General features: G+C 37.3%; 1 protein-coding gene across 1 annotated transcript; it reads left to right on the top strand.

The window, feature by feature from the left end:
- The first annotated feature begins 14,383 nt into the window (after window positions 1-14,383).
- LOC109438996 (olfactory receptor 11G2-like) lies at window positions 14,384-15,343 on the top strand. Its single transcript, XM_019719184.3, has one exon. It carries the CDS (start codon window positions 14,390-14,392, stop codon window positions 15,341-15,343), a length of 954 nt encoding a protein of 317 aa, XP_019574743.3. The 5' UTR covers window positions 14,384-14,389.
- Window positions 15,344-24,044: the final 8,701 nt, after the last annotated feature.

Genomic DNA, 24,044 nt, shown 5'->3' with positions numbered 1-24,044 from the left:
TCATAACAAATAAGCCTGAGGGTCAATCCCTCCCATTAACATGCAAAGAAAAACCAAGGCTCAACTATAACAGGAGGACAAGCACAACCTACACAAAAGACACACCCTGGAGCTCAGGTAACCAGAGAGACTATGCCACCGAGCCCCACAGCACACCTACCACACAAGAACGGTGTACTAAGACTAGGAGACATAACAGCCTTACCCAGTACATAGAAACAAACACAGGAAGGCAGCCAAAATGGGGAGACAAAGAAACATATCCCAAATAAAAGAACAGAACAATGCTCCAGAAAAAGAACAAAACAAAATGGAGACAAGCTATCTACCAATGCACAGCTCATAATACTGGTTATAAGGATGCTCAGGGGTATCAGTGAGAACTTCAACAAAGAGATAGAAAACACAAAACAAAATTAATCAGAAATAAAGAATATAATAACTGAAATAAAGAATATGTTAGAGGGAATCAACAGTTGAATAGATGAAGCACAGGATCAAATCAGCACAATAGAAGATAAGGAAGCCGGAAACACCAATCAGAACAGCAAAAAAAGAAAAGAATCCAAAACAATGAGGAGAGTGTGAGGGGCCTCTGAGACAACATCAAGTGTACCAACATTTGCATCATAGGGGTACCAGAAGAAAAAAAGAGAAAGCAAGAAATTGAAAACCTAAGTGAGGAAATAATGATGAAAATCTTCCCTAACCTGGCAAAGGAAATACAAATACAAGTCCAGGAGGCACAGAATCCCAAACAAGATGAACCCAAAGAGGCCACACCAAGACACATCATAATTAAAATGACAAATGTTAAAGACAAAGAGAGAATCTTAAAAGCGGCAATAGAAAAGGAGTTAGTTATCTGTTAGGGAGCGCCCATAAAACTGTCAGCTGATTTCTCAGCAGAAATGTTGCAGGCCAGAAGGGATTGACATGAAATATTCAAAGTGATGAAAGGAAGGATCTACAACCCAGCAAAGCTATCATTTAGAATTGAAGGACAGATAAAGAGCCTCCCAGAAAAGATAGGGCTAAAGGAGTCCATCACCACCAAACCAGTACCATAAGAAATGCTAAAGGGATTGCTAGAAGAAGGAAAAGGAGGAGGAGCAGGAAGAGCAGGAGGAGATTTAAAAATATGAATAATAAAATGGCAATAACTACATATCTATCAACAATTACTTTAAATGTAAATGAAATAAATGTTCCAATCAAAAGACAGCATGGCTGAATGGCTTAAAGAAAACAAGATCTGTACATACGCTGCCTACAAGAGACTCACTTCAGATCGAAAGACACACATAGACTGAAAGTAAAGGGATGGAAAAAGACATGTCATGAGAATGGAAATGAAAAGAAAGCTGGGTTAGCCATATTTATACCAGACAAAATAGACTTTTAAACAAAAACTATAACAAGAGACAAAGACCCAGTAATCCCACTTCTGGGTGTTTATCTGAACAAACCCAAAACACTACTTCAAAAGGACATGTGCCTCCATATGTTCATTGCCACATTAATTACAATAGTCAAGATAGGGAGGCAACCTGGATGTCTATCAATGGATCAATGGATAAAGAAGAGGTGGTACATATGAGTATATACAATAGAATGTTACTCATCCATAAAAAAGAATGAAATCTTGCCATTTGCAACAACATGAAAGGACCTAGAGGATACTGTGATGAATGGAGCAAGTCAGACAGAGAAAGACAAATGCCATATGATTTCACTTATATGTGGAATTTAAAGAACAAAATAAACAAGGCAAAAACAAACTGATAAATACAAAGAATATTTTGGTGGTTGTAAGACAGGAGGAAGGTTGGGGGGTGCAAAAGGGAAAGGGACAAAGAAGTACAAATTGATAGTTAGAAAATAGTCATGGGAGTGTAAAGTATAGCATGAGGAATATGGTCAATAATTTTGAAATAATTGTGTATGGTTTCAGATGGGTACTAGATTTATTGGGGTGATCACTTTGTAAGTTATATAAATGTCTAATCACTATGTAGTACACTTGAAACTAATCTAATATTTTATGTCAGCTGTAATTGAAAAATAAAAATTTATCAAAAAAACAATCCAAACATTCAAAAAATAATAAAATTAATAAAATAGAGAATAGAAAATCAACAAATAAACAAAATAAATCAAAATAAATTAAAAATAAATAAAACCAAGTGTTGGATTTTTTAAAAGGTCAACAAAATTGACAAACCTTTTGTCAGATTGACTAAGAAAAAAACAGAGAAGACGCATATAAAATCAGAAAGTGGGGACTTCACAGCTGATTTTTTTTAGAGATAAAAATAATTACAAGAGAGTACAATGAACAACTGTCCATTTTTAAAAAATGGTGAACCTAGATGAAATGGACAAATTCCTGGAAATACACACCTACTAAGATGAATTATGAAGAAATAGAAAACTTGAATAGACATTAACCAGTAAGGAGATTAAATCAATAATCAAAAATCTCCTAACAAACGAAGCCCAGGTCCAGATGGTTTCACTGGTGAATTCTATCGAACACATTTTTTATGGTGTTTGCCAGGAGCTGGTAGGAGGGGGCAAATTAGGAGATGTTTAATGATGGGTAGAGCTTCCAGTTTTCAAGATAAATAAATTCTGGCAATGAATATACTTAATACTTTAATAATACTGAACTCTGTACTTAAAATTGGTTAGGATGGTAAATTTTGTTATGTGTATTTTAATCACAATAAAGGACAAACAAAAAACTGAAAGCTAGTGGGAATTGGGACAGCCGCTATGAAAAACATAAGGACATTCCCCCAAAAATTAAGAACAGAATTACCATACAACCCAGCAATCCCTCTTCTAGCTATTGAGCAAAAAAATCTAACAAAATTTATACATAAAGATATATGTATCCCTATGTTCATTGCAGCGTTATTCACAGTGGCCAAGACATGGAAACAACCAAAGTGTCCTTTGATAGATGACTGGATAAAGAAGGTGTGGTACATATATACAATGGAATACTACTTGGCCTTAAGAAAAGATGAAATATTGCCATTTGCAACATGGTTGGATCTTGAAATTATCAGGCTAAGTGAAATAAGTGAGACAGAAAAAAATCAAGAACCATCTGACTACACTCATATCTGAGATATAAAAATCTACCAAATATTTAAAGAAAAATTAACAATAATCTTCAAACCATTCAAAAAACTGAAGAGGAGAGAATACTTTCAAACTCATTCTATGAGGCCACCATTACTCTGATATCAAATCCAAAGACACTACAAAGAAAGAAAACAACAGACCAATATTCCTTATGAATACAGATTTGAAAATACTAGGAAACCAAAATAAACGGCATATTAAAAGAATTATACACCATGACCAAGGGGGATTTATTCCTGCAGGGTTCAATACATGAAAATCAATCAGTGTAATATATCACATTGACAGAATGAAAGAAAAATAATGTAATTCTGTCAATTGATGAATAAAAGGCGTTTGACAAAACTCAACACACTTTCATGATAGAAACCCTCAAACAAACAAGGAATAGAAGGAAACAACTTTAACATAATAAAGCTCACATAGGAAAAACCCACAGTAAACATAATATTCGATTATTTAAAAGGACAAACAAAAAACTGAAAGCTTTTCTTGAGATCAGGAACAAGACAAAGATGCTCAGTTTCACCACTTCTATTCAACACACTATTGAAGTCCTAGGAAGAACACTTAGGCAAGACAAAGGAATAAAAGGTATCCAAATTGGAAAGGAAGATATAAATGTATCTCTGTTCACAGAAGATGTGAACCTGTATGTAAAAAAACACACATACAAAAAGAAAAGTGTTAGGACTTGTAAACAAATTCATTAAAGTTACAGGATACAAAATCAACAAACAAAGATTAGTTGCATTTTATACACTAACAGTGAACAACTTGAAAAGGAAATTAAGAAAACAATTTAATCTATAATAGCAACAAAAAGAATAAAATACTTAGGAATGAACTTAACCAAGGAGGCAAAAGACATTTACACTGAAAACACCAAAATATTGCTGAAAAAATTAAAGATGACACAAATAAACGGAAAGACATCCCGTGTTCATGGACTGCAGGACTTACTATTGTTAAGATGTCAATACTACCCAATGTGACTTACAGAGTCAATGCAATCGCTATCAAATCCAATGAAGTTTTTTGTAGGAATAGAAAAATCTATCCTAAAATTCATGTGCAATCTCAAGGGGCCCCAAAAAGCCAAAACAATTTTGAAAAAGAAGAGCAAAGTTAGAGGCCTCACACTTTCTGATTTCAAAACTTACTACAAAGCCACAATAATCAAAACGATGTGGTACTGGCATAAACACAGACATGTTGACCAATGGGATAGAATAGAGATCCCAAAATAAACCCTCACACATATGGTCAAATGATTTTCCACAAGGGTGCCAACACCCTTCAATGGGGAAAGGACAGTCTTTTTTGCAGATGGTGCTAGGAAAACTGGATGTCACTTCTAGGTATATACCAAAAAGAACTGCAGAGAATCAAATATATATTTGTACTTAGCAGTGTTATACACAATAGCCCAAAGGTGGAAACCACCCAAGTGACCTTCAACAGATGAATGGATAAACAAAATGCAATAAATATATACAATGGAATATTATTCAGCCTTTAAAAGGAAGGAAATTCTGACACATACTACAACATGGATGAACCTCGGTAAAAATAAACCCATCACAAAAGGACAAATTTCGTGTGATTCTACATATATGAGGTACCTAGGGTAGTAAATTTACAGAGACGGAATGTAGCATGGTGGTTGCCAGGGGCTAGGGGAGAGTGGAATGGAAAGTTATTGTTTAATGGGTAAAGTGTTTCAGTTTGGAATGATGAAAACTTCGGGAGGTGAATGGTGGCGATGGCTGCACAACAATGTAAATGTACTTACTGCCACAGAACTGTACACTTGAAAATGGTTAAAAAGGGTAATATAGGGAGATTAAATAATAAAAGTACTTAAATAGTAGAGAAGAAAATAAATAAAAAGAAATAAGGAAACAAAAAACAGGACAAATAAAATACAAATAGTCTACCTATCAGTAGCTAAGGACTGGAAACAAAAATTAACAGATGGCAAGTGTGAGAAGAAAATACACTCTTAAGGAGCATAAACAATATACATTGTAAACTTTCTCTATATTTCACAGTGAAAAAGACTTTTCATGAAAACAGAAATTCTCTGAAAATTCACACAGACATCTCACTGTTGTCTTTAAGACACTATTCCTGCCATTGCTCTGGGAGCCAATCTAACCTACACTATATGAAAACTATGGGTAAGGAAAGGATGTTACACCAAGGAGTCTTGAGTGAGTCTTAAACCAGCCTAAGGGGAGACTGAAGACTTCACAATAATCTCTAAGATGAAACTTTAATTGCACCCTTGAGAGTCTCAACAATACATCCCTCCCCTTCGTTCACCTGCACCCCCTTTTTGGAAATCTCCTCATAAGGTTCATACCCCCATTTCTTTCAGCTACTCTATAGGAAAAGTAGCCAATATATAAAACTCACTCGTTGAATTTTCTCTACTGGGTGAGATAAGTGAAATATCTGGGTGCCTGGGGGGTGATTGAGTTCTCTTATATAGCCCTTGATGAAGATATCACTATGTCAAATGAGCTCATGCCTCAAGGACTCGTTACAGGGCTGTGCTGCTTTTCACTGCTTATCATATTGCCCAGCAGATATACCCTGTGCTATAACCGTTTCTTTTGAGCACTTGAGGAGGGGAGGAAAGAGAGTTTCAGCAGTTTAACTTTGTGTGTCATAGGTGTCTCAAGGTCAGGCCCCTGGGCTGTGATTCCATATAAAGGAAAGAGAACCATCAATGAGAAGATACAGACTCAGTGTTTATTCCCAGCTTTGTACACACTCAGCCCTACTATGAAAGGTAAGTAACTTGTCTCCCTGTCTAGGCATCACTGCATTTCTTCTATGACATCTACAAACGGATCCTTGCTCTGGTGGAATATCACTTAAATAATAATATATTTTTGCAAACTTTTGTGGGTTTTATGTTTCTGAGTATTTGGTTTCACCCAATGTCTCCAGTAATATAACAATAAGTTATGTTATATGAACTGTTGACTCCAGTGCCCCACTACTCAGATCTCCCTCAGCTTAATAATCCCTGAAACTGTCTTCCCTACTGATTCACACAGGAATGCCTCATTATGCATACATTTGATAAATTACATCACTTAGTATTAGAAAACTATTTACTGTTGTGCTCAGTAGCTCATTTTCTACAATGCCTCCAATTAAATAGAACTTATTCCCACTTATCACATAAGTAATACAATGCTTTTTCTTTAATAATTTAGTTTCTGTATCTTGATTGTTAACATTGCTATGTTTTAGTGTCTTCTTCCTTTCCATCAGACCAAGCTGTATGTTCTTAAGTGCCAGAATGTAAGCGGAGGTCAGTAAGATAAATCTAAGCAACCAACGAGAGCTGCTCATAGCTTCACTACGTGATACATTAGAACGGAGTGGCTTTTTAACCAGTGTTTTCGGTTCACTTAAATTTGTTTTTCATTTAACTTTTTAAATTATTATGCTACAGTATTTTTATCCTTGTTACTTTGTAATCATATTTGTTGGCACTATTATTATTAACAACAACAGCTATGAATTTTTCCAGGTCCAGTATATTCCAGGAACTGTGCTAGGTATATGTATTCAACAGTGTTTTCACAAGAGCCCTGAAAAATATGTGTTAACTTACCCAAAGGCACGCAGTATTTGAACCCAAATCATTGTGACATTATCGTTTATTTTCCTTTAAGTACAGTGCTATAACAGGACTACTCAGTTAAATATTACTGGATTGAGTCAATCAGTTGTGAACCTGATCCAACTGTGATATGCCAGACTGCCAAACCAAACAGATTGCCTGAGTGGATGTTCTCTTCTGTCCTCACCAATCCATGTGCTTTCCCCCTAAAATAACGTTCTCAGTCCTTCCTAAAAAGGCCCATTTTTCTTTCTAGGTTATATGTGTAGCTGCTTCACTCCACTACTGGACCATGCAAACAAAGAATTTACATTGATCTTCTGTGTGCAGGACAGATATGACAAACGTTTGGGAGGGAAAATCAGGAAGATTTGTGATTGATTGCATATGCGAGGTGATAGAATTAGAAACTGCCTTGAATGACTCTCAAATTTCTGGCAATGACTTTAGCAAATGCTAAACCGGTTGCTGAATTCACCAAGAAACAAATACAAAAGGGAGAGGGAGCTCTTATGAAGGGAAAGATAGAATAAGAAGTACTGAGCAGAATGGTGATTAAATATAAAAGACGGTAAATGTCTAGGGAGGCTTATGTTTACAATGGACACTCAAACGTGACAGGGATATGAGGCAAGGTGGGATTAGTGCGCCACGGGTTGAAATGTGGCCTCGCTACAAGTTTGGTCAGTACACTGATAACAATCTAAATCTATACTAGGGAGTTGATTAAATCTATAGAAAACAATACAGCCATTGAATTGATGAGGTAGAGCTAAATTTTTGACAAAAATATATTAAGTTAAAGAACAGGTTATAAAACTGCATGTTTTGAAAATCTCATTTTAATTTTTAAGAAGAAATGCAATTAGTTCCCCCAAAGAGTTCAAACTTGTTTGCTCTGTGAAATGGAATTATTTTTTTCTGTTTCTATATTTTCCATGTATTATTTTTTAAAGTATTTTTACTATGGAAATAAATTTCACTTTGGTAAATTTTGAACATTATAGCATTAATAAACAGCTCAGAGTGCACAATGGACATTCACAGCTCTAGAGTATCTGAGAAGTCAAGTACTTTCCAGTTGTGGGGAGATGTCAAAAAAAATAGTTGTTCCACTCCTAATTCTTTTGTTTGTTTGTTTGTTTGTTTGTTTGTTTTTCAAAGTTTATTGGGGTGACAATTGTTAGTAACATTACATAGATTTCAATTCTGATTTCAATTCATAGTGTACACTTCTGTATTACATCATCTATAAATTCCATTGTGTTCACCACCCAGAGTCAGTTCTTCTTCCATCAACATATATATGTTCTCCCTACCGTCATCTTCCACCCCGCTCCCCCCTTACCCTCTGGTAACCACTAAACTATTGTCTGTGTCTATGAGTTTTTGTTTCTCATTTGTTTGTCTTGATTTTTTGTTGTTTTTGGTTTACATACCACATATCAGTGAAATCATATGGTTCTCTGCTTTTTCTGTCTGACTTACTTCGCTTAGCATTATACTCTCAAGATCCATCCATGTTGTCACAAATGGTCCGATTTCATCTTTTCTTACCACCAAATAGTATTCCATTGTGTATACATACCACAACTTCTTTATCCATTCATCTATCGAAGGACATTTGGCTTGTTTCCATGTCTTGGTCACCGTAAATAAAGCTGCAATGAACATTGGAGCACACGTGTCTTTATCTCTAAATGTTTTCAGATTTTTGGAGTAGATACCCAGGAGAGGGATTGCTGGGTCATATAGTAATTCTATTCGTAATTTTTTGAGGAACCTCCACACTGCCTTCCATACCTGCTGCACCAGTCTGCATTCCCACCAACAGTGTATGAGGGTTCCTTTTTCTCCACAACCTCTCAAAACACTTGTTACTATTTGTCTTGTCAATGGTAGCCATTCTGACTGGGGTGAGATGATATCTCATTGTAGTTTTTATTTGCATTTCTCTGATGATTAGTGATGTTGAGAATTTTTTCATATGTCTATTTGCCATTTGTATGCCCTCTTTGGAAACATGTCTCTTCAGGTCCTCGGCCCATTTTTCAATTGGGTTGTTTGTTTTTTTGTGGTTGAGTTGCATGAGTTCCTTATATACTTTGGATATTAGCCCTTCATTGGAGGTACTGTTTGCAAAAATCTTCTCCTATTCAGTTGGTTGCCTCTTTATTTTGTCGATGGTATCTTTTGCTGTGCTGAAGCTTTAAGTTTCATATAGTCCCATTCGTTTATTTTAGCTTTTACTTCCCTTGCCTTTGGAGTCAAATTGATAAAATGCTCTTTGAACCCTAGGTCCATAAGTTTAGTACCTATGTTTTCTTCTATGCAGTTTATTGTGTCAGGTCTTATGCTTAAGTCTTTGATCCATTTTGAATTAATTTTGGTACATGGTGACAAAAAGCAGTCCAGTTTCATTCTTTTGCACCTGGCTATCCGATTCTCCCAGCACCATTTATTGAAGAGGCTGTCTTTTCTCCATTGTATGTTTTTTGCTTCTTTTTCAAAAATTATCTGTCCATATTTATGTGGTTTTATTTCTGGGTTCTCAATTCTATTCCATTGGTCTATGTGTCTGTTTTTCTGCCAATACCATGCTGTTTTGATTATTGTAGCTCTGTAGTACAAGCAAAAGTCAGGGAGTGTGATACCACCAGTATTGTTTTATTTTCTTAAGATTGCTTTTGCTATTCGGGGTCTTTAGTGATTCCAAACAAATCTGATGATTTTTTGTTCTACTTCTTTAAAAAATGCCATTGGGATTTTCATGGGGATTGTGTTAAATCTGTATATTGCTTTGGGTACTATGGCTATTTTAACTATGTTGATTCTTCCAATCCATGAGCAACGAATGTCTTTCCATTTCTTTGTGTCTCCTTCAATTTCTTTCAAAAATGTCATAGTTTTCAGCATATAGGTCCTTCACATCCTTGGTTAAGTTTATTCCTAGGTATTTTATTCTTTTTGCTGCAATTGCAAAAGGAATTGTTTTTTGTATTTCTTTTTCTGAGACTTCATTGTTAGTATATAGGAAGGCAATGGACTTTTGTGCGTTGATTTTGTAGCCGGCAACTTTACTGTATTCGTTGATTGTTTCTAATAGCTTTTTGGTGGAGTCTTTAGGGTTTTCTATATATAGCATCATGTCGTCTGCAAAGAGTGATAATTTAACTTCTTCATTCCCAATTTGGATGCCTTTTATTTCTTTCTCTTGCCTGATTGCTCTGGCAAGGACTTCCAACACTATGTTGAAAAGCAGAGGTGATAGGGGACAGCCCTGTCGTGTTCCTGAACGTAGAGCAATGGGCTCCAGTTTTTCACCATTAATTATGAGATTAGCTGAGGGTTTGTCATATATGGCCTTTATTACGTTAAGGTATTTTCCTTCTATACCTATTTTATTAAGTGTTGTAACCATAAATGGATGTTGTATCTTGTCAAATGCTTTTTCTGCATCAAGTGATATAATCATTATTCTTGGCTCATAATTTCTGTCTTTTAATAGTTTGAATATTTGGTTCCATTCCCTCCTGGCTTGTAGAGTTTCTGCTGAAAAATCTGATGATAATCTAATGGGCTTTCCTTTGTAGGTTACCATCTTCTTTTCCCCGGCTGCCTTGAGGATTCTTTCTTTGTCGTTGATTTTAGACAGCTTCAATACAATATGCCTTGGAGAAGGCCTGTTGGGATTGAGGTAATCAGGTGTTCTGTTTGCTTCTTGGATTCGAGGATGCAGTTCTGTCCACAAGTTTGGGAAGTTCTCATCGACAATTTATTTAAATATATTCTCTGTTCCCTTCTCTCTTTCTTCTCCTTCTGGTATGCCCATTATTCTTATATTGCTCTTTCTGATGGAGTCAGAAAGTTCTTGTAGAGGTTTTCGTTTCTTTTAAGTCTCAAGTCTCTTTCTCTGCCATCCATGTAATTTCCAGGTTTCTATCTTTGGTGTCACTGATTCTTTCCTCCATCTGGTCAACTCTACTACCTAAGCTGGCTATTTCACTCATAATTTCTTCTATTGAGTTCTTAATCTCCAGAAATTCTATTTGGTTCTTTTTTAAAATTTCAATCTCTTTCGTAAAATGCTCATGTTGTTCGTTGATTGTGTTTCTGAGTTCATTAAACTGCCTATCTGTGTTTTCTTGCATCTTGTTGAGTTTTTTCAGAACTGCAATCTTGAATTCTAAGTCATTTAAGTCACATATTTCCATATCTTTAAGTTCCTTTTCTGGAGACTTTTCACTTTCTTTCTGAGCTGTCTTGTTGCCTTGGTTATTCATGGCAATTACCGATTTATTATTTCTCTTCCTAGACATCTACAGGAGTGGCTTCTGCAACAGGTTGATAGGAAGAGGTCTTTCTTTTGTTTGCCAGTAATTATTGGTAGAAATTTTTTTTTTCTCCGACTGCTGCCTTTTTTTTCTCTCCCACACGGTAGTGCTATATTTTCTCTGCACTATTCCAGCTTCTCATACAATGGGGGGATTACATTGGAGACAGGCTTCTCCTCTGTTAATAGTTTGCCTGGGTCACAGGGCACAGTGTACGTGTGGGTATGCGGAGAGCTTTTAAAGTTCCAAAGCTCTTCCTGCACCAGATTCGGAGCTTGTATGTTTAAGGAGTTCTGTTGACTCCTGCAGGGATCCACCCAGATAGGTGGGGTAAGGGGCGGGGTGAGTTGTAAGACGTGGCCCAGAGCAACGGCAGCGACCACCACCACAGCAGATCCTGCTTCCACAGCTCCCTCCCCTTTGCCAGAACTAGTTGGGCTGCGAATCCGTATCTGTGCTCCACAGTTGTCAGAACAGCAAATATTGTGTTCGTTTGATCTGACACTGCTACTGTTCCGCTTCTGGCACCGGGCAGTTGGGGGCGGGGTGAACTCTGGGAGGGTAGGGAAGGGGCGGCTGGTCTCAGTGCCTAAGGCTTCCATTCTCTGCTGGGCAGTGAGGGCTTAAACCACCATTTTCAGCCTTCTTCCCTCAGTCTTTTCTCCGAGGTCTCTGCTGTGAGCGTTGGGTTCAGCCGTGTTATATGCTGTCCCCTCAGCCCTGTGGGCCATAAACAGAGCACAAGCAGTCCAAGTTCTTCCCTCTCCTGCAGCTGCGGTAGTTCTGGGATGCAGTGAGCTCGGAGCACTGAGCTAGGTCTGTGTCCTGCACCTGCGTGGCTCCGTCTCCGCACTTCAACCTTTCCTCCTCCCCTGCTCATGCGATTTGCCCACCTTTAGGTGAATTCAGTAGTGTGCCTCTTCGTCTTGCCTGTCGGCTGTGCAGGGAGTCCTTTGTGGAGTTATAGTTTCCATTTGTTGTTAATTCCCGGGGAGATTAAGGAGGCTCACCTCATGCTGCCATTTTGATGACGTTCTACTCCTAATTCTTGGTTAAAAAAAATTAATTCAGACTGTTAATTCAGTTGTTAATTCAGCTGTTCTATCAGAAATAATTAACTATGAGTGGGTAAAAGAAATACAAACTGATAACCACTTTGCTGTCTTTCATAAAATGCATTGCTTCTAAATTTCCAAATGTCAAAGGGAAGAGAGGATTTTTTGAACCTAACCCATTGATAAGGAATATCCAAGTATCCAAAGATATTTCTATATTTAAAATATTGATGGTAGCCCACCTGGTCAAATATCTTGAACTTTAAACAAAAAAATTTTAGGACATAAGCGAACTTTAGAAATAAACCTGGACCAGTAGTTCTAGGAAGGTAATAGGAAAAATCCAACTTTTTATAGTGTTGTCTCAACTCCTAATTCAGCCAATATGAGAAAGATCTTTCTCGTCTTGGCATATCCTAAAGTAACCCCTCTATTCGTTATTTACTTTAGGTAAAAGCAAGATGATGAATTGACAAGTTATGGTGTTTAGGCTTCATTCCCAGCCAAAGATGAAGGCACATACTTTTATATACTCATATGTGGTGATGGGAGGAGAACTGACTCTGGGTGGTGAACACGTAATGCAATATGTAAACGATGTGTTATAGAAATGTACACTTGAAATCTATATAATTTTACTAACAAATAACATCCAAATAAATTTCATCAAAAAGATTTTTGTTAAAGTATAGCTAACACAAAATATTATACTACAAATATTTGATTCCCTTTTCCCTCTTCTACGCTTCCCCTTCCCCCCAACCCTATGGTAACCACTAAACTGTTATCTGTCTGTAAGTATCCCTAGCATAACAATAAACATCTCAGAGATAAAAATTAAAAGTTATGTAATGCAACTCCCATTTTATATTTAAGAAACTAAAATTTAGAGAGGTTACTATTTTAATATGGTCAGACTATGATGTTAACATTATCTTTCATGATATATATCCAGGTGGCCTTATGTGCTATTTTTTAAGGTAGTTTTTTTCTAGCAAACTTAATGGTTTTACTCATGAAATTGACACACAATGGTATTAGAGAGAATGAATCAACAGTTTACGTTGATTCAAATAATTTGAATCAACTGTCAAATAATTTTTAAGTGATATCAAAAGTCCCACATTTTCCCTGCTCCAGAATCACAGGATCTAACAAGACAACTGCCTAAAAGCAGTTGCATTAGGTGATTGCTCATGGAGAACTTAGGAAATGCACTTACCCATTCATCCATACATAGATATACAAGGTGTGACCACAAACTATGGTGAATGTTTAAATTCTTAAAGTTTTTATTACAGTAAAAGACACATTACCATTAATTCCCCACAAAATACTTCCCCTCACTTTGAACACACTTATCCCATTGTTCTTGCCACTTTCTGAAGCAGTTCTGGAAGTCCTCTGTCATGAATTTCTTGAGTTGTGCTGTCGCGGCTGCCTCCATGTCCTAAATTGACTCAAAACGTTTACCTATCATGGTCATTTTTTAGTTTGGGGAAGAGCCAGAAGTTGCACGGTGACAGATCCGGCAAATAAGGTGGATAAGGACACACCGTAATGTTTTTATTTGACAGAAATTGCCATACCAGAAATGATGTGTGACACGGAGCGTTGTCATGATGGAAAATGAAGTAAAGACACAAAAGAGGACTTCCAGAGCTGCTTCAGAAAGTGCTAGAATGATGGAATAAGAGTGTTCGAGTGAGGGTGTGTGTTTTGAGGGGGATTAATGGCAATGTGTCTTTTACAGCAACAATTTTTTTTAATTTAAGCATTCACTGTATTTTTTAATCACACCTCATATATTATAGAAACCCTTCTAAGTACAAGGATCATGTGTATCCCAGTCACCACTGTGACACTGCTGTTTGACATAGCAATAACCCAAGCCTCCGCTCAAAAAGATGTTTGCCAAGAAGAGAGCTAATCCAGTATATTTAGTTTAAAAGAAAAGAAAAAGAGAATGATACAATGTAATGTCAGTTTACATTGCATTCTCCTGCCTGAAGTAAGCAAGCGAGGTACGGATCTATTTTGTTCACTGCTATATCCCCAGTAGCTTAAAAAGAAATACCTAGCAAATAGTAAACATTCAATAAATATTAATTTAATAATGAACAAATCAACAAATGTCAGTTTCTTGTTTGGACAAAGCAAATGAAGTCCCTGTGCTACTCCAGGGATATTCAGTAATTATGGGCCTTTTCACAGCTCACAGACCCATGAAAATCGCCAGCAACTCCAGCACCATCACTGGCTTCATCCTCCTGGGCTTCCCTGGCCCCAAGGAGAGGCAGGTCCTCCTCTTTGTGCTCTTCTCTGTTGTCTACCTCCTGACCCTCATGGGCAATGGTACCATCATCTGTGCTGTGCGCTGGGATCAGAGACTCCACACCCCCATGTACATCCTGCTCGCCAACTTCTCCTTCCTGGAGATCTGCTATGTCACCTCCACTGTCCCCAACATGTTGGCCAACTTGCTCTCTGATACCAAGGTCATCTCCTTCTCTGGGTGCTTTCTCCAGTTCTACTTCTTCTTCTCCTTGGGTTCCACAGAATGCTTTTTCTTGACTGTTATGGCATTTGACCGATACCTTGCCATCTGCCGGCCTCTACATTACCCCACTCTTATGACTGGACATCTCTGCAACAATCTTGTCATCAGCTGCTGGGTACTTGGTTTCCTCTGGTTCCCAGTCCCGATCATCATCATTTCCCAGATGTCCTTCTGTGGATCTAGGATTATTGACCACTTCCTGTGTGACCCCGGTCCTCTGTTAGCCCTCACCTGTTCTAGAGTCCCAATAATGGAGTTGTATTGGACAATCATAATTTCTATGATCCTATTTATTCCTTTCCTCTGCATCATGGTGTCCTATGCTTTGGTCCTAAGAGCTGTGCTGAGGGTCCCTTCAGCAGCTGGCCGAAGAAAGGCTTTCTCCACCTGTGGGTCCCATCTGGCTGTGGTTACACTCTTCTACAGCTCAGTGATGGTCATGTATCTGAGCCCAACATCTGAGCATGAAGCTGGAATGCAGAAGCTTGTGACTCTGTTTTATTCTGTGGGAACCCCATTCATTAATCCTGTGATCTATAGTCTAAGGAACAAAGATATGAAACATGCCCTGCAGAAGCTTCTGGGAATATGAAAATCAGAACCTTCATCAAAAAAACAAAAGAAAAAAAAGAAGAAGCAGGAGGAGGAGGAGGAGGAGGAGGAGGAGGAGGAGGAAGAGAAGGAGGAGGAGGAGGAGGAGGAGGAGGAGGAGGAGGAGGAGAAAAAGAACTATTATCGCTAAAGTTTTCAAGAATTGGAACCTAAAGGACAGTCCCCCACAATTCATGGGTTTCTTGGGGAATCTATGAAGCAGTCTGCCTTTTCACAACTATTATATTTGTATTCTTTATTGTTCTTTTATTTAGCAAAATTTAATAAATACCCTCAATATTTCAGGTACAGAGCTAAAAAAATGAATCAGATAAAGTGGGTAAGTCATATTTCAGTCCCTCATGAAGTTGACAATGTAGGATAGGAAAAAAATTCAATTGTGACAAGTCCTATGTCCAAAAGAGTGTCAACCTAACAAAAGCTTCAGGCTGTTATAAAGAATAAAAAGCATTTATTTGAGCAAAAGAGAGACTGCAATCCTGGAGACACAGATTCAGGTAGCAACTCAAATTGTGCTATAAAGAGAACAAAAAGGTATGTTTTATAAAGGCAAAAAGCTACAAGTACTATTCCCATTTAGGCCCTCTATTCAAATGAAGGATGCTGGTTAGGTTAACAGGGGTTGATTAGTTTTCTTATGCAAATAATGATGCTAGTTGGTGAAGCAAATTGGCCCCTTTCAAGGTGAAGAATGACCCCATATAAGGAGAAGGTGAAGTCCAAGATGTGGTTACATAGCTAGCTTGAAAGTTCAAAAGTTTGTGGGCGGAATGTGTGTAATGCAGACATCATTATGGCCTCTATTATGGTTCCCTTGACATAAATGACTTTATCGTGGCAATTTCCAGTCCCAAATTGAAGGGGAGAAGATTTAGTTAAACCAACAATAATGGGATTTAAAACCAGAAAATGTTGATGGGGAACCTGATACCAGAAGAGAATATGAAAAATAGGTGGTATCATTCTATAGTTGATAGTCTCGAACTAATCAGTAACACAGACATTCTAGGAAGAAGGTCTGTAAAATCCTGACTTGGAAGCTCACCCGCAATCAGCTTGGATGCAGAATGAGCTAATGTCTCCTGCACATTCTCTACTAGAAAATGGTTTTATGTCTGAGACATCTCTGCCACTGAGCAGTACTGGAAAATGTACATAGCAGAGTGATCTTTGTGGTTCTAAGTGTAGTGGCCCCGTTGTGCTCAACAGTGGAGAGCGTCAATCAAGCTGTGTCCTCAGAAGGTATATTATCTTCTTAAACTTCTTTCCCACTAAGAAAGCTTATTGCTGATAACCAATTAAGAGAAAGAATCAGAGATGTGTCAGATGAATTCATTATTTCTTTACCTGGAAAGTCTTCACACATGCTTCATCTTCCACAGTTACTAGTCCTTATTGCCTTGATCACAGCCTTGTGGCTGTGAAAGAAAGCGCACAGGGTATATTTTTTCCATGTTGCTTCTATTAAGTCTAGGTGGTTGATATGAAAGATGATTTTGGAATGAACTAAATTCACATTTTCCTTTAGAGTATGTACAGTGTATACTCATATAATAACATCACAACAGGACTATGCTTTTTGAACCATAAAAGGAGACGACACAAAATCTCAGTCATATTGGGGATCCCCTCTTATAGCTTAGGAATGATGCAACTACGGAATACCACTCTTTGTGTTCTCAATTTCTATTTTATTTAGCTTTCCCTTTTGCCACATTAAAATGGTTTTGTTTAGCTTTATCTACCCATGGTGCAATTTTAATATTCTGCAGCTTATATTTTTAAATTAAGACTTAAAATGCTTCAACATGACCACTCCTTATCAGTGTTAGAGTTACCAAAGCTTAAATCAAACATCCTTTTGGAATAAATGCCTAGATTTCTATGTAATTATGCTTGTTAGGTAGAAGAGGAGAAGAAATTGAAGGTACAGTTGTGATGACTTGGGCCATCACACATCACAGATGTAACGGAGCACTACCGTACAGATTCCTGCATACTTACTGGGAACTCTCTAGAACAACATTTCATTAGACTAAAAAGCACATTTTCACCATTTTATATCTCTAAAAGTTACATGCAGTTTATAATTGGTGATGTGTCATAGTTTCATTGGCAGAAAGGTTTTTCTATCTTAGGGACGTATAAAGTAGTGTTATGTGTTACAATTGATTGTGTTTTAGATCTGAAGAAATACTGCCAGTGTGTTTCTTATTTTGTGAGGTTTTTCCTATGACAATATTATGATGAGAAGGTAACATGTGTGAAATAATATCACTTGAAATTTAAAACTCTAAAATGCATTTCCTAATTTTATTATTGAAAGGTTATATTTAAACTTTGAAGATTGTTTTAATAATCATTTCTTACATACCTTAATTCTTCTAAGACTGCATAATTGTTTAACCTATAAAACTTCAATAAACTGTTTCACTAAAGAATCCAAACTTGTAAGGCCTATTTTCTGTTTTCTTGTTTTAAAATTTCTTGGATATATATGTGTCTTTTATATCTGTAGGCGGAGGCGCAAAGAAGTTGAAGTTCTTCCGTTCTCTGTTAAATGAACACCATTAACTCTAAGGTCTGCTAGGTGTTAGAGAATGCCAAAACTATAAATAATGCACTTTCAATTTACTGCTCATGAAAACACTTTGGAGAAAAAAACCTTGAACTAGACTTTTTTGAATGTTCCTATTCTTTAAAACAGCCTTTAGAGTAAATATAAATAAACAGGTTCCAGCTAAAGAAACATCATGAAAGAAGGCATGAAAGGAATTGTCAGATTTCAGGAAAGGCCGTTACTCAAGTACTTATGCTTTGCACAAGTGATTTATTGGTGAATAGAAGTTTTATAAACTGTAGTTCAGTGGGAGAGTTTAAATACATGTGGTGCGGATTTATTTGATAAAGCAAAGAATCTTGGTGATATTGATCAGTGCTCTATAATGCATATATGTTTGTGTCTATGTTCATACATGTTGACTTTCCTTAAAATTACATGCAACTTTAAATAGAGGCAACATAGCAAGGTCAATGATTATGATCTTGGACTCTAAAGCCAGACAATCTGTGTCAATTGGACAAGTTTCTTATCTTTTCTGGAGAGTACATGGGAATTGTTTTACTGTGTTTTAAATGATTTTCTAAGTTGGAATTGTTTCAAAATGAAAAAGAAAAAAGAACAATAAAATAAGAGCTTACTCTAAAAGTGATCTTGAGGCACTGAAAATGAAAGTTCTTCATCTCTTAATAAGTGTTAGTAATCTGACTGTTTTTCATGTGAAATAGGCTTTTATACGAGAGTAAAGTGACAAACTCAATATACTAAAGTAGTTTTCTAAAAGTCAAATCACTCCTTGAGTAAATAAGGAGTGATTTGACTTTCTCGTTTTATTTTCTTTTAAAAATAAGTAAACAAAATTTGTTTACTTATTTTTATAAGGACAATAAAACAAATTATTTTCAGTTGTTACCCAGAGCTTATTAATAAACACTAATCTGAGTGGCTATGCTAGTTTAGTATCATAATTAGCAATAAGAATACAAAAACAGAAAACTTGTCCATGATCTGATCTTTTCCACCTATTAACATCAATGAAAAGGAGACAGCAGAAATGGTAGAGCAAAAGTGTTTTGTATTTTCTCCTAAAAGTGGTGGGGTGGAAAATGTGAAGAATATGTATAGATGATATATTTATAGACATTTTTAAGAGTGAAATAGTTGTTGATGTTTTTGTTTCACAAACTTTTGTAATTCACCATTCCAAACAAAGTGAATTAATCCCTCCATACTTTGGCTCTGCTTATAATCCCTCCATCCTTCAGCAAACACAAAAATCGTCATCCTATATCTACTCCTTCATTCCTTTACGATTACTGTAGCACCCATCTGACAAAATCAATATTTAAATTATTCAGAAGTTTAATTGGAAAAACAAAAGTTTAACTGGTTGTTTGAAACTTAAAACAAATCTGTTCATCTAAAGTATTACAAATGGTAGTTAGGCTATAATGTACCTGTCCTGGTGTCTTTGTTGGTTTCCCCTGAAGTAAATCCTGAGACTAGCACTAGTTGTTTATTTGGGTCATGGAGGGAACATTGATAGAGAAAAATGAAATGAGGAAGGGAAGTCATCCAACAAAGGGTGCATTGTCAAGCCAGCTACTACTGTGGGTAACTGGAACTAATCCCTCCAGAGAACCCCAGGGTAGTCAAGTAGACATCTCAAGGTTATCCTGCTATAAGGGCAAGGGAGTTGAAATATTGATATCCCAATTCCCATCTGTCCATGTTGACAGCTTCTGGGGGTTGAGGTCTTTAACTTCCCAGCACTTCTGGCCTGGAGGAACAAAGCGCAGGCAAGCAAAGCAGGTTTCCAAGTCAGAGGAAAAGAAAAAAAAAATAACTTAGGTGAACAGACAAGTGTTAACAGGAGCGAGCTTGTAAGCTGGCAGGAGGGAACTTAAACATTAACCGCTTGGCTCTGACGTCCCTAGGCGGCACTGCACTCCTTGGTTCTTATGGTTAGTAAAATAATTAAAATGACATAAGGCAGGGCAACAGGAGAAAATCAGGTTTTAATACTAACACACGGGGAATTCACATAAGCATGAAAACTCCAGAGACAGTAGGCAAAATTAAGTCTCTAAGTCATTCTGGACTGAGACTGAGGAGGTAGGAGTCTGGGACTTCAAAGGAAAATAAGGCAATTCATAAGAAGTTGAAAAGAGTTACTCTTTAATAACAAAATATTTGCTGGGCCACCTAGAAATAATGGGTCACAGAGAAGACTTTGATCCAAGGGGGCCTGCTACCGTGTTTCCCCGAAAATAAGACCTGGCCAGACAATCAACTCTAATGCATCTTTTGCAGCAAAAATTAATATAAGACCCAGTTTTATTTTACTATAAGACCAGCTTTTTAATATAATATAATATAATATAACATAACATAATGTAATACCTGGTCTTATATTAATTTTTGCTCCAAAAGACGCATTGGAGCTGATTGTCCGGCTAGATCTAATTTTCGGGGAAACATGGTAGGTTCCTCCCTATAATATGAACCACACCTAGTTCATGTTATATTATGGTTATCTGTGGTGATATTTCTTCCAGAATAGGACTTATGTCTTAAATTCTTTTAGGTAGTTTAAGGGAAGATCAAAGGTTCTTCCTGAGTCTTTTCTTTTTTGAAAATAAAATAATTCTCATGCCAGAGAGACACTCTTTGCAGTGGTAAATTTTCCTTCCCTACTGGTTAGGCCACAATGTACCTGTCCCTGTGTCTTTGTTACTTTAATAGACTTTCCCTTGGACTTCTGGTAGGTGCTGCTCTAAGTCAGCCTGGAGGTTGATTAGATCTATTTTCTACTCTACAGGAAAACAAAGGCAGTAGACATCAGGGTCAACAAAGAAGGCAGGCCCCAAGGAAAGGGAAGAACTAACACAGAACAGTCTCCTAACACTGTTCTCATTCTGGCAGTGAAAAGTTGAACCCGTGGAGCAGGGCTTACTCTCTGGAGGCTCTGCTTATACTCCCTCCATCCTTCGGCAAACACAAAAATCATCACCCTGTATCTACTCCTTCATTCCTTTACAGTTACTGTTGAGGAGACCACCTCCCCTTCTAGGAAGATCAGACACCAACAGAAAAACTTCAGATTTAGATTCTCCTCTGTCCATAAGAGGAGACGATGTGATGCTTAAAGGAGAAAATAAACAGGAAAGAACTAGAAAAGCTACCACCCTCTAAATAAGGCTTCCTTTCACTTTGCTCTGGCAATATACTATATGGCTAACGATTCCTAAGCATTACTGTGTGCCAGGCCTCGACAAGTAATTCCACATATGTTATCTCATTCAGAGTCCTCAATTCTTTGGTGGAAAGTGTTGCTGTGCCCATTTTACAGTTAAAGGAACTGGGAAATAGTTTATATAATTGACTTGACAAAGTTTCCACAATTGTCAAATATGAGTTGTAATTCAAAACCTAAGCTCTTTACTCCCGATCCTTTGTGCCTTAGCTGCCTACCACTTCTCAAAAATGGGACAATGGTTCTTATTTTCAAGGGCTTTGCAGAATTGGAACAGGTGTAAAAATCTCCTGTCCAGACCAAAAAATGTAGATGTGGTGCTATGAGAGCAGGCCAATCATACTTCCACACCATTGTGCCTTCTTGGACTAGCCTTAGGAAAAAAATAAAATATCAGAGAAATAACTTTCTCCATCTTATATACGAGTATTATAGCTAATAACAAGGCTAACCTAGATTGGGTCTATCCAAATCTTTCCTAGATATAATGGGGGTGAGGATGTAGATTCTTTTGTTTGGCTTTGTTAATTAACTCAGTGCAAGCATCCCGTATAGTAAACACAGCTTTGACGCCATTGTATGCAGATTCTCACTTAGCCACAGTACTTTCTGCAGCTGATTCAGAACTGTCAGTTTGGAGAGCTCTGGCTTAGCCTACTGCCAGGGAAACACCACTAGGGCTCTCTGTACAGAGGAGCCAGGTAACACAAGGTGAATAACAATACTTGTTAGAAATTTTTTTTTTTTTTACCCACTGTCAGGTCCAGCATGCCATGGTGATGGCACACAGAGAATCATTTTTCACATCCGTCTTGTTTTGTAGGGCAGCTTTGTCAGACTCTCAAAGTTAGAGAATTACGGGGAGGGAGTTGGCCTGGATCTTTTGGCTTCTTATATAGGTGACAAACTTATCCAATTGATGTTTTCATCTAAGAAATAAATGTAACTAAAATATCACCTTTAGATCTATAAAGTCTTGATATCATGTGTACCTGTGATGTACCGGCCATAGAAGTAAGCATTTTACAGTAAAAAGTGATTAAAAATCATATAACCCTATTCCTTTTATATAAAGAAAACAAAGCTCATAGAGATTTTAAAACCCCACTAGAGCCACTAAGCAAATTTGTTCTGATGCTCCACTTAGAATTTCCATCCTTCTCTCTCTCTTACTTCAACATCCAGAGCTATGGGACCATAATTCCCTTAAGCAATCAGAGAGGTAACCATCTGGGGTGGACATGTTCTACCACCCAGAGCATTCCATCTCCCATTAATTCCTTTGGATGCAATTCTTCTCAAGTCTGGGCCAACACTCTGATCACCACAGGTCATTTGGACATTCTTACACGTATTATATCCTAAATTTTCATCTTACAGTTTTTTTGAAGTTTAAATTAAGTAACTGGTAAATATCTACTATCTATCTATATTCTCTATGTTTGTAACAATCACTTCTTTAACAAATATTTACAAAATTCCTACTATCTTCCTCAGACTGTGCTGGACACTGCGGATAAAAACTGAACGTGAAAGACAACAAGAGCAAAGACACTGAGTCAGGAAAGTACTTGATTGTTTCTAGAAACTGAAAGAAGCCTAATGTTATATTACTGAAGTGTTGTGTGGAGGAGGGAAGGTGTGTATGAGAGAGAGAGAGAGAGAGAGAGAGAGAGAGAGAGAGAGAGAGGAATTCTGATGGCTTTAGAAACTTCCTTTTGCAATTTAGTTGAAAGCTGGCCCGACAGGAGTGCTAGCTCAGCAGAACAGGCTGATTCCAGCTGCTGACCCCTCGAGGTCTCCTCCCTTCCAATAAGTTCAGTTGCTAACTAAGGAGCTTCCATTATTCCATGGTCAAATGGATGGCCCTTGCTTTCCTGTCTTTATATTACTAAATGCATACAGCAGAACTCAGCAAACTATGACCAGTGGGCCAAATCTGGCCTACTCCCTGTTTTTGTACGGCCAGTGAGCTAAGAATTTTTAAATTTTAAATTTTAATTTAAAAATCGATATAAGCATAACATTCTGTGACACATGTAAGTTATATGAAATTCAAATGAGCACATGTCTATTTATTTCTTCTCTTGGTTCTTCACCATTTGCCCTGTTTCTTAGCATGCCTCAATGTTTTAATTGAATGCTGAACATTGTATTTTAAAATCTGTAAAGACAATGAGTACAGTAACTGAACACAAGTTAGTTTTTCTTCTGGCAATACATAAAGTAGAGGAAGATGACTTTAATCTCATTTAAGGACTACGTTTAGGTATTATAAAAATAGTGTATGCCAGTGTTGCTCTTACTTCTGGGATGTAACCCTTACTCTAAGAAAAGCCTTTCTGAGATCTCACTGCAAGCCTGGACTGTTTTCAGGACGCTTCCATCTCGACAGGCCTTGACTTCCTATTTCTGTACTCCAAGAACACCATGACTCCTGAAACCTCCGCTCAGGTCTTTAGAATCTCAGTTTCTGCTTTCTGCTAGATTTCTTGAAAGTTCATTTTGCACACGAATGGCTTAGAAATCCAAAAATGCTTTGAAAAGAGATTACACCATATTTTGGGCCTCACTTCGCTGTGCTCCTTCTCTCTCCGGGATTTTTTCTCAAAACCCAGCTAGTTTCGCAGCCACAAACACCAGACCCTTTATCTCCTCAGGTCAGCGCTTTCTGCTTTCTGCTGAGACTTTATTCTTCCTTCCTTCCATTCCTTCCCGCATGCCTCCTTATTCCCATACTCTTCCTACCCAGTGAATTGTCATGTCCTCAGGGAAAAACGCCCAAGTGAATGTGGAACTCATCTCTCTGTTCCTTCCTTCTTGAAATTGTATCCCCTCAAGTATTGCTGTCCACTGCCTTCAAAT

Source organism: Rhinolophus sinicus, chromosome 3 (assembly GCF_057876585.1).
Source record: "Rhinolophus sinicus isolate RSI-liver-muscle chromosome 3, RSI-T2T, whole genome shotgun sequence".
NCBI classification, from domain to species: Eukaryota; Metazoa; Chordata; class Mammalia; order Chiroptera; family Rhinolophidae; genus Rhinolophus; species Rhinolophus sinicus.
Note: the sequence above shows the minus strand (reverse complement) of the source record. Positions and strands in the feature narration are given on the sequence as shown.

Coding starts and splice junctions, on each gene's coding strand:
- LOC109438996 (XM_019719184.3), top strand. CDS start 14,390: ATGGGCCTTTTCACAGCTCACAGACCCATGAAAATCGCCAGCAACTCC.